Source organism: Rhinopithecus bieti, unplaced genomic scaffold, assembly GCF_001698545.2.
Source record: "Rhinopithecus bieti isolate Rb0 unplaced genomic scaffold, ASM169854v2 scaffold_1468, whole genome shotgun sequence".
Lineage (NCBI taxonomy): Eukaryota > Metazoa > Chordata > Mammalia > Primates > Cercopithecidae > Rhinopithecus > Rhinopithecus bieti.
The window spans coordinates 526,957-538,568 of record NW_016803561.1 but is presented as its reverse complement, the minus strand read 5'-3'; the positions used below and the strand labels follow the sequence as shown (position 1 = coordinate 538,568).

Sequence of the window (11,612 nt, the reverse complement as noted above, 5' to 3'; positions counted from 1 at the left end):
CTACAAAGAGAATAAAATACTTAGGAATACAGGTAACAAGGGATGTGAAGGACCTCTTCAAGGAGAACTACAAACCACTGCTCAAGGGAATAAGGACACAGATAAATTGAAAAAAAAAAAAAAATTCCATGCTCATGGGTAGGAAGAATCAATATGGTGAAAATGGCCACACTGCCCAAAGTAATTTATAGATTCAACGCTATTTCCATCAAGCTACCATTGACTTTCTTCCATTATTGGGAAAAAAAGAAAAGACTTTAAATTTCATATAGAACCAAAAAAGAGCCCGTATACCCAAGACAATCCTAAGCAAAAGATCGAAGCTGGAGGCACCACGCTACCTGACTTCAAACTATACTACAAGGCTATAGTAACCAAAACAACATGATACTGGTACCAAAACGGATATATAGATCAATGGAACAGAACAGAAGCCTCAGAAATAACGTCACACATCTACAACCATCTGATCTTCGACAAACCTGACAAAAACAAGCCATGGGGAAAGGATTCCCTATGTAATAAATGGTGCTGGGAAAAACTGGCTAGCCATATGCAGAACTCTGAAAATGGACACCTTCCTTACACTTTATACAAAAATTAACCCAAGATGGATTAAAGATTAAAATGTAAGATCTAAAATCATAAAAACTCTAGAAGAAAACCTAGGCAATACCATTCAGGACATAGGCATGGGCAAAGACTTCATGACTAAAACACCAAAAGCAATGGCAACAAAAGTCAAAATTGACAAATGGGATCTAATTAAACTAAAGAGCTTCTGCACAGCAAAATAGTAATAATAATAAGACATAGATAAATAAATAAATATATAAATCATCAGAGTGAACAGGCAACCTGCAGAATGGGAAAAAATTTTGCAATGTATCCATCTGAGAAATGGCCAATATCCAATATCCATAATCTACAAGAAACTTAAACAAATTTACAAGAAAAAAAAAAATTCCCATCAAAAAGTGGGTGAAGGATATGAACAGACACTTTTCAAAAGAAGACATTTATGCAGCCAACAAACATGAAAAAAAGCTCATCATCACTAGTCATTAGAGAAATACAAATCAAAACCACAATGAGATGCCATCTCATGCAAGTTAGAATGGTGATCATTAAAAAGTCAGGGAACAACAGATGCTGGAGAGTTGACAGAGAAAATGTGGAGAAATAGGAATGCTTTTACACTGTTGGTGGGAGTGTAAATTAGTTCAATCATTGTGGAAGACAGTGTGGTGATTCCTCAAGGATCTAGAACTAGATATACCATTTGAGCCAGCAATCAATTACTGAGTATATACCCAAAGGATTATAAATCATTCTACTACACAGACACATGAACATGTGTGTTTATTGCAGCACTATTCACAATAGCAAAGACTTGGAATGAACCAAAATGCCCGTCAATGTTATACTGGATAAAAAAGGAAATGTGGCACATATACACCATGAAATATTATGCAGCTATAAAAAAAAGAATGAGTTAATGTCCTTTGCAGGGACATGGATGAAGCCGGAAACCATCATTCTCAGCAAACTAACACAAGAACAGAAAACCAAACACTGCATGTTCTCACTTATAAGTGGAAGTTGCACAATGAGAACACATGGACATAGGGAGGGGAACATCACACACTGGGGCCTGTTGAGGGGCAAGGGGATAGCATTAGGAGAAATACCTAATGTAGTTGACGGGTTGTTGGTTACAGCAAACCAACATGGCATGTGTATACCTATGTAACAAACCTGCACATTCTGCCCATGTATCCCAGAACTTAAAGTAAATAAATACATATATGGGTAGATGCCATAATTAGGCATTTCTAGAAAGGCCAAATTAAACATCTCAAAATGTACATAAAATTGTTAAACTTCATATTATTATAAGAATGCAGGGAGACTACAATAAGATATAACTTTACATACAGCTTAAGATGGAACATTCTGAAAATGCCAATAAAAACATTTATTCCCTGCTAAGAGTACAAAATTGTATTTTCAAAAGAAATGAAAAAAAATATAGATGTGATTTAGCAAATGTGATACGTTTGCCCAATGGTTCAACAATTCTACTTCTATGTATGTAACCTCGGATATACTAGTACTTGTGTATTTAGAGAAATATTTGAAAACTTTAATATAATTGTAGGTAAGACAAAAGAAGCAAATAGTCCAAATATCTATAATCAGTAGAAACATAAATTTTGGCATATATTTAATATGAAATATCATATAAAAGGTAAAAATGAGTAACAGATACATGCATCAAAGGAATGACAAAATATTATGTTCAACAACAATTTCCAGAGACTATACATGATATTGTTTTGCTTATATTAACATGGAAACTAAAGAACATTTTGTTCAGGCACACATACAAATGGTACTATAAACTAACAGCAAGAGTTGTAAATAAAATTTGAGATTTTGACATAAGTGATTGGATGGGAGAAATGAGGATGTACTGGTACAAGCACAAATGTATCAGTAGTGATCTGCTGCCTTAGTTATATAATGGGCACAGGTGTGCTCACTTTATTATTTGCTGAATTATACATATCAAATAATTAATTTAATAAAAAGTAGCTTCTCACCTGTTTGTCAGATCCACACATGTCCCATTATTTTTACAAGGTTCAGAGGAACATTCATTAATTTCAATTTCACACAGAGATCCAGAAAACCCAGGTCTGCAAATACACCTTTTAAATAAAAAATTTAGTAACTCTATTAATACAGATGTATAAAATCAATGATTCAACTAATTGTAGCATGACAAGTTTTTAATAAGTATAAATGTTGCTTAATTCACCAATTAAAATTCTATACCTATATACATCTAGACACATAAACATGTATCTAGATACTTTTTCGTTTTCTGTACCTGAAATTGTTGACCATATCTTCACAGTCACCATAATCCTGGCAGGAAAGGAAGGGGCACTCTTTCACATCAATTTCACAGTGTTTACCTTCAAATTCTGCAAAGAGTATGAGATGAGTATGGATGAGCAATCCTTGTTAGAGAGTAAAAAAATCAGAATCAGTGATAGTCTAAAGAATACATTCATAATGGAGGTTAAAAAAGGAAAAAGAAAATAATCTCAAGCTTCTCGTAAAACTCCATTTCACATAATGTGTGCATAAAAACATACCAGTTTCTAGATTAATCAGTTTAATGAAAGATTCAAGGGAGGAATACTCTACTAAATCCTCTGAGAAGGTAGATATATTGCTAATGTTGCTGTTGTTTTAAAGTATTTAAATGTTTGAACAAGAAGAACTGAAATGATCTGGAAAGCAAATGAATTAATGTGATGACCGATCTTAAAGTAAAATTGAGCTTCAATGATCAAATTTATTCAAGGCAGTTAGCAGATGAGGCAAATTATTTAATTGCTTTTTATATCTAAGTGATTCAAAGAAAACAAATTATTTTGATTCATAGCTACATAATCAGTCATCCATTTAAACACATGCCAGTTACATTAAAAAAAATGAACGTGAAAGAAAATTTTACAGGCTGATAAAAGAGGCAGTTGTAATTATTTCAACTCATTTGTGTCAGAAAAAACCTGCATGTAATCACTTTTTACAATACAATGAAATATATTAATATTTATAATAAACAGGTAAACAATTCAATGGTTATATATTGACTAAGTATAATAAAGTATATGCTTAAAACCATTTTTCTTGTTCATATTTTTTCTGTACTAATTCAAACATGTAAGAAATAAGATTTCCCTTTATTTTGCTTTTTCAGTGATATTACCAAGCACTAAAAAAGTTCAGCCACATTATACAATATTCTAAATGTCAATATGCAATCAGGCTAATTTAGTTTGAGGAACAAAGAGTCATTCAAGTTATTTTAAGGAAACTATTCATTGTTGGCATACACATAGACTGGAATGGGAACTAAGAAGCATTTAAAGGGAAGCATAGTCTAGCTATCCAAGAATGGCTGTTTTCCTTTCATAGTGCCTGTCCTTTATCCTTCTCATATCACTTTTTCTTCTCTTTCTATCACAAATATCTCAACATGTTCAGTTTCAAATCACTTGTAATGTTGGCATGCAAATGATATAGCACAGTTTTCTCGGTCTCTGTCTATATTATGACATTTCAGCTTCAGCATCAACTGTTCAATGAAAAATTCTTTCGGTATTTTGTCACTCAGATTCCCATGATAGAACATGGAATTGACTGACCTACTTCATCTTTTCATATCATACCATGCCACAGTCAATGCCATTCTCTGTGGTGTCTACCATTGAATCAAACTCCAAACCTGCCTCCCGTTGCAATTTAACAGGGGGCTTGGTGTTACACCTTATGAAATCTGGCTGCCTCTTTGGTAGGATATAATATGGAAAACTGAAAGTTACATAATCCAAAAGAAAACAAAAAAGAAAATTAAACAAAGTACAGATATAACAAATAAAAAACAAATAGCTAGATGGTGTATTTATAGCCACACATATCAAAATTATATTAAATATGATTTTAAAACTCCAATTTGAAGGTAGAAGCAGACTAAATAACAGAAGAAACTATATGATATCTAAAAGAAATTTATTTAAAACATAACAACAACCATAGGTAAACATTTAAAAGATGGAATGATCACCCACTATGAAACACTAATTGTAAGTAAGATACGGTACTTATGTGACTAGCAGACCAGGTAGTCTTCAGGACAAGCAATATTTTTAATGTGCTTTATTTTTCTTACTCATTTCTCAGAGCCTGCAAATGAATCTCTGAAGTTACACTTTTGTAGTTCGTTCATACACTAGATGTTGTATCCTCAGCATTAGAAACAAAGTTAAAATGAATTGCTTCCAAGTTAATACGGCTCTCCTCACTTTAGGTGAGCAAGTTGTAATTGTTCCAACATGCTTCATCATTCTTTAATCACCATTGCTGTTTTCTATATTTAGGTTGTAAATGCCACAGTACAGATATAAACAACTTAGATTCTATTTTCAAAAGATGTTTAATTCTTTAAGTATTTGATTGAGGTTAGATTTTCACAAGTTAAAATTTAAAAGTTGAGTGCATTTCACCATTCCTACTTTAAGCCTGGTTAGTTTTCTCTGGGAGGCAGGGCATTTTGACACTAAAATGATTCTTAGAAATGTTCTTTTGAGGCAGTGGAACTCAGGGGCACTGACTGGCTATAAAGAAGTATGAGTGAGTCTCCATGATTTCAGCTGTGCTGATGAATTAGAACACTCAAGGCCCAGGACCTTGGGTAGTTCACAGGATAACCTTGTTTCCCGTGATTTTGTCATATTCATTAAATTTGACATTTCTGAGATGGAGTTTTGTTACCAACTAGCAACATATGTCAATGGGTTGAGGAAATGAGATTGCCAAAATGCAGTAGACATTGGGAGAAAAAATAAAGTATATGTGGATTGCATTCAAAATAAAGCAAAGCTTTGCTGAGAGAGCTTATGTTTTACGGATTTTAAGAGTGAAGTGTGCATACAGTCACGTGCTGCATAACAACATTTTGGTCAATGACAGACCACATTTTTAGCGACAATGATGTTTAAAGATTATAATGGACCTGTAAATGCAGTAGGGTATCTCATCTAGGTTTGTGCCAGGACACTCTATGTTGTTCACACAACAAAATTGCCTAGTGATACATTTCTCAGGATATATCCCCTTTTTTAAGCAATACATGACTGTATACTTAATCCCAAACTACATATTCTATAATCCTCGGTGTTAGAAGTTGTTATTCATTTCTGTGAAAGGTTCTTGTTTTGAATATATGAAGTTACAGGTAAGAAACTATGCAAAAAGAAAGTTTAGTATTACTAATTTTATGCTGTCCCCCTGTTCTTTATTCCTACTCAGAAGTATTCGGTTGACCCTACTTTGCTAACTACAGTGAGGATCTTCACATGCATTAAAAGTGAAGCATTCTCAAATGAATACTGTCTTGATCCTTTTCTTACACTGTCTCATCTATGTATGATAACAAATACATATGAATGGTTAGTAAATGATACTTTTATACTTCTGCCCTTGTTCTTCCAAAATATACAAAATTAAATTTTAAAGCCTACTGCACAAATATAAGATCTAAATCAATCTGGATTACAGGTATTATTTTTTAAAATTAATTAATATTTTCCTTTTAACAAATTCAGCCATTTTGCAGGTTTATGCTCTAGAAAGGTAATGTTTGAAACCAGAGTACATAATGAAATTTTCATAAAAAAAACATATTACATAGCATTTATTGTCAGGATGTATATTTTAACAATCTCCACTTCAGGAGCTGGTATTAGTTGGAGTAATTTTGAAATGAATGATAAATAGGGAAAAAACTAGCATATATCATAACATGGAATTCAAACAAGGTAGTTAAAAAATAATATATTTTTAAATAAAAACTCAAACACTTAAAAATGTTTCTCTTTCAAAAGTATTAAATGTATTATCTCTATTTATTCTTAATTAAATAATCTAATTTCTCTGGATTTAAAAGCTTGATAAAAAAGAAAACAAAAAACACCCTCAGAAGTTTCTCTTAGCAAGTCAGATTTTTTTAAAATATTATTTATTGAAAAAAATATTTGTATTTCAAATATTAAATTTCTAAAATAATTAATCAATTATAAGTAATTCTTCAAATTTAAACTTTAAAAAACTATGAAATATGAATATATAGTTTTTTTTTTTTTTTTTTTTTTTTTTTTTTTTTTTTTTTTTTTTTTTTTTTTTTTTTTTTTTTTTTTTTTTTTTTTTTTTTTTTTTTTTTTTTTTTTTTTTTTTTTTTTTTTTTTTTTTTTTTTTTGAATTAATATTTCCAATAGTCCCTAATAAGATTTTTAACACCTATTTTTAAAGTGAACTTAAAAAAAAGAAAAGCTAGTATTTTAGAATGTAATAAACATTTAACATGTTTTGTTTAATTATGTATGTATTTTCTTTAAGGAATTTTCTTTTTTTTTTTGAGACGGAGTCTCGCTCTGTCGCCCAAACTGGAGTGCAGTGGCTGGATCTCAGCTCACTGCAAGCTCCGCCCTTCGGGTTCACGCCATTCTCCTGCCTCAGCCTCCCGAGTAGCTGGGACTACAGGCGCCTGCCACCTCGCCCGGCTAGTTTTTTTGTATTTTTTAGTAGAGACGAGGTTTCACCGGGTTAGCCAGGATGGTCTTGATCTCCTGACCTTGTGATCCGCCCGTCTCGGCCTCCCAAAGTGCTGGGATTACAGGCTTGAGCCACCACGCCCGGCCTAGGAATTTTTTAAATTCAAATTTCTACAGCTATTAACCTTAATAGGTATGTGCTACAACATGTGTACCTGTTTTTAATTGTCAACAGGAGTAATTTCTAATTTATACAAACTATTTTGTCAAATGGTATTTGTACTTGTATACCTTAGGTAATGTAGAATTAACATAATGATAGTATATATACTAGAGTAATAGACACATTTAAATGCAACTACTTGTCTCCTGTGATACTACAATTCCGTCAAGCTTAGGATCCCAATTGTAAATCAATAGCACATGTAAATGATCTGATTCTGCTTTCACTACAGCTCTTGCAAGGTATCTTTGCCACATTTTAATCCTGTCATTTAAAGAAACGTCTGCTTCTTTCACCTTGAAGACATACAAAGTGGCTGTTTTAGAAACTAAGCTCTTTAGATTAAATTAAGAAGTATTTGATAGGGTAATTTTTTGCCTATAAACTGAGAAATAGAGCAATTCAAAGAAGAAACAAAAAGAACCATTCATAAGAAGACCATTAGAAGAAATTATTTAATTCTTGACATATTTCTAGGCTAGACACACACATGCTAACATAATAATTCTATTGTATGCTACAAATACACACACTGTCATGCATTTCATCTGAAGTCCTCTCTATCTTCTTAATCTTCATGTGGTTTTGTGGGTTTTATTATTATTATTATTATTTTGTTAGAGACAAGGTCCTGCTCTGTTGCCCAAGATGAAGTTCTCACTGTAACCTTAAACTCCTGGGTTCTAATGATCCCTCCTGCTTTAGACTCCTGAGCAGTTAGGACTGCAGACATAAACCACCATACACTGTAAGTTTTTAAAAAATAATTTGTAGAGATAGATATGTTGATCAGGCTGGTCTGGAGCTCTTGGCCTTAAGTAATCCTCCTGCCTTAGTCTCCCAAAGTGCTGGGATTACAAGTGTGAGCTATTGTGCCTGGCCCTCAAGTGATAAAATTTGTATTTTATTTCTACCAGCTTGAAGTTGAAACCGGTTTATTCAACCTTTCCCATTTAAATTAACTCTTTGCCTTCACATTATGTCTTAGCCATTACTCTACTGGCCATAAACAATATAAACACAAACATTAACTTAGTTAAGAAGTGAGATTTATTGGTAACCTGGCTGAGAGCTGTATCAGGCAGTTCACAACATTGAAGTAAGAACTGTAAGTTCCTCCAGGATTCCTTCTTTCCCAAACACTTCTATCCTACTATATACAGATCATCTCCACATGAAGAGAACATGGTCGTTGACTGTACCAATTGAAAACATCTGGCAGAAAGAGAAGGCCTTTTCTCTCAGCATCAATTCCAAAGAAGGGGTCTGAATGCCAATATTTCAGTCACATGCATGCCCAGACTTAGGTAAACCATAGTTACCAGGGGATGCAATTTACTATGTGTCTTAGCTTGAGTTCTTAAAAAAAAAGAAAAAAAAGAAAAAAAAGGGCCGGGGCAATGATTTTCTCACAAGAAGTTTATTTGAGAGGTCATCCCAGATCCCAGGAATTATTGCAAGGGAGTGGAAAATAAAGCAGGGAAGGGAGTGGTCTAATGAGCACATAATTGTTGTGGGCAACTAGGCTTCATATGCTGGAGACCCTCTTATAAATCATGCAGAACGTAACTAAAAGTTGTCAACAGAAATGAGAAAGCAATGTTATGTATCCACAACTTGTCATCCCTTGTGCATATTTCTGGCATAAATGTGGAAGTGATGCAGGATTTTTCTCAGCCCATTTGCCAGACTTGTGAGAAGGGTGCCCCATCTACTGGGTCCACTATGCTCAAGCCTTTGGGGGAGGGAGCACATGAGCCAGTGAGTGCAGGACCTCACTGGCCACTAGTGTGCTTGTGACACTGAAGCCCCAGAGGGGATGTTACAGTGTTCCTTTAGTTCCACCGTTCACGGACAGCAGTGTTAGCAGTTCAGCTGGTCCCTTGTCTCATCACATGGGTGGCTGCCCTCTGCCAGGGAGGGCAAACGGCTGGTTGGACAGCCTTTCTGGGTCCCCGTACTCAGAGGGTCCCAAGCTCTTGTCTGGTGTCCAAGAAGAATGAGGTCATGCAGATGACTGAAGGGTGGTGAAGGTGGAGAATTTTATTGAGTGATGAAAATAGGTCTCAGAGGAGAGGGGAGCTTGAGAGGGTATAAGTAGGACAGGTTGTCTTCCTGTACAGCCTGAAGGCAGGCTGTCTCTTCCCCAAAGTCAGGCCATCTCATCTTCTACTGACTGAGTCTGGGGTTTTATAGACACAGGATGGGGAGTGTGCGCTGATTGGTTTGTGAGTATGCAAAAGTTAAAATGAAGACAAGACTCGAAGGTGGGTACAACAGTGAGGAAAACCAATTAGGAAAGGGTAAGTGTATGTAAAATAGGTGAAGGGTGGGGCTCAATCAGAGGAAAGCACTGCCAAACAGGAAGACAAGTTCTCAATCTGGTCTGAGGATTTAACTTATAGCTTGGCTTTCAGGCTTTAAACTGTCATTGGCTTGGAGGTGATGTTTCACTAGGTACCTATCCTTATCTGTCTAGGCATTTGACTGCCTCCTGTCACTATCAAAAGCTTTTACAGCATTGTACTTTAATGATTAATTAACTGGTGTGTCTCTCCTTTAAACTTTAAATTCCTGAGGGCATATCTTCACCATGTTTAATTTTTCCAGAACCTATCTCAAGACTTGACACATCATAGGAAATCAATACGTTTGTTGAATCAGTTAATAATATTTTTAAAATTTCTAGAACACTACCAACATGCAGTTACAAGACAGACATGTATTTGTGTACAGAGTACAGTTTATAGAGGCAGAAAAAGTTGGCTACAATAAATTTCTAGGTGTGTAAATTCATTACATACTAAATAATCAAAGCTAACACTATTGAGGTGTCAAAAATAAAACCCATTTGTTTATAGAAATCTTATAAAATGTGCCTTTCTATGTGTTGTTTTTCTGTTTATTAAAGCAATGTTTTTTCTTACATTGTGCCAAACTAATAAGATTTTATATAAAATAAACATATTGAATTATTAGTGTCGCATGCTCTTTTGCCTCCTCATTTACCTGTAGAAAATGTTCACTATTCATAGAGACCCAATTAATCACCTCAGTTCTAGTCAGAAGACGGAAGCATTGCCCTTTATTTATCTCACAAAGCAGGATCACAATAGTTCCGGTGCTTAACTATACTGATAATTTTTTAAGTAGCTTACTTTGCAAAAGGATTAGATCATTTTAGTATACATTTCAATCACATTAACCAAAATAGTTTACCTGCTAAGCAAGCAGTTTGACATAAACCCAAAAGTATCAGTTATTCTACTTGCTGGTCCTTCAGAGTGAATTTGAATGTCATTTCTAATATAGTTGTCTAACATATAGTCGCATTGTTACTCTGGCTGAAATTTTATCCATACTCACATTTATCTAGTGAGAGACCCTATAGACTGACTAAAACTGTGAAAAGAAATTCAGAAATACATATGCTGAATCCTTAGCCTAAAGCTTTTAATTTCTACTCTGATGTCCTATTTTAGTCAATTGACAAACACCAACAACTTACAAAGAGATCCAGTGGAGCTTCCAAATCATATCTGTAGATGTTAAGTATTGGAATTCTTTGTGGTTCTAAATGTTGATACTTGTGAGAATTACATTTGATAAAATATTTTCTTTTAAAACAATATACTGGCTTTGACATAGAACCTATTTTAAATAAGCTGTTAAAGTAACCCAGTCAAAGCTTCTAAAATGATGCAGTCAACTTCTTTTGAATTTTCTGAGGTAGTTTTAAAAGCAATGTTACAGCCTTTAATTTTGATCTGCTACAGAACTTAAAACTACTAAAGACACATTATTACAGTAGTCAGATCTGATTTACAGAAACATACTCCACAATTAGGTTTAGAAAACATAGATGCAAATTCACTAAAAAATGATATGCACTTCAAGTATCTCTTTGTACTGAATCGCAATCACAAAGGAATAAACACATAATTCACTGTGTCCACCTTCCACTCTAGCCAAAGCTCTGATTTGACTTAAGTACAATGATAAAATACTAAGGGGAAATACGATTTCCTTCATTTAATAATAGTGAGATCTAAATTCTCCCCATGACATCTTTGTTAATGTTCAAGGGGACAGCAGATATCATTACTAGTTCAATATATGACTAGAAGGTTTTATAATGTTTCTAAACTTTCTTTCTCTGACCCCATAGCAGGAAATAAATATCACTATATTTTATAAATTTATTAAATGCACTTATAAATAGCAAATTAATTTTAAAATATTAAGGTTTGAAAACAACG

General features: G+C 33.8%; 1 protein-coding gene across 1 annotated transcript in view; it reads right to left on the bottom strand.

Annotated features, from left to right (window-relative positions):
* Nucleotides 1-11,612, bottom strand: part of LOC108539741 (protein eyes shut homolog) — a gene marked incomplete at both ends in the record, with an annotated part of 872,682 nt that overhangs the window by 339,426 nt on the left and 521,644 nt on the right. The window contains 2 exon segments of the mRNA XM_017888636.1: nt 2,607-2,714; nt 2,897-2,993. Coding sequence (XP_017744125.1) covers nt 2,607-2,714; nt 2,897-2,993 — 205 coding nt within the window.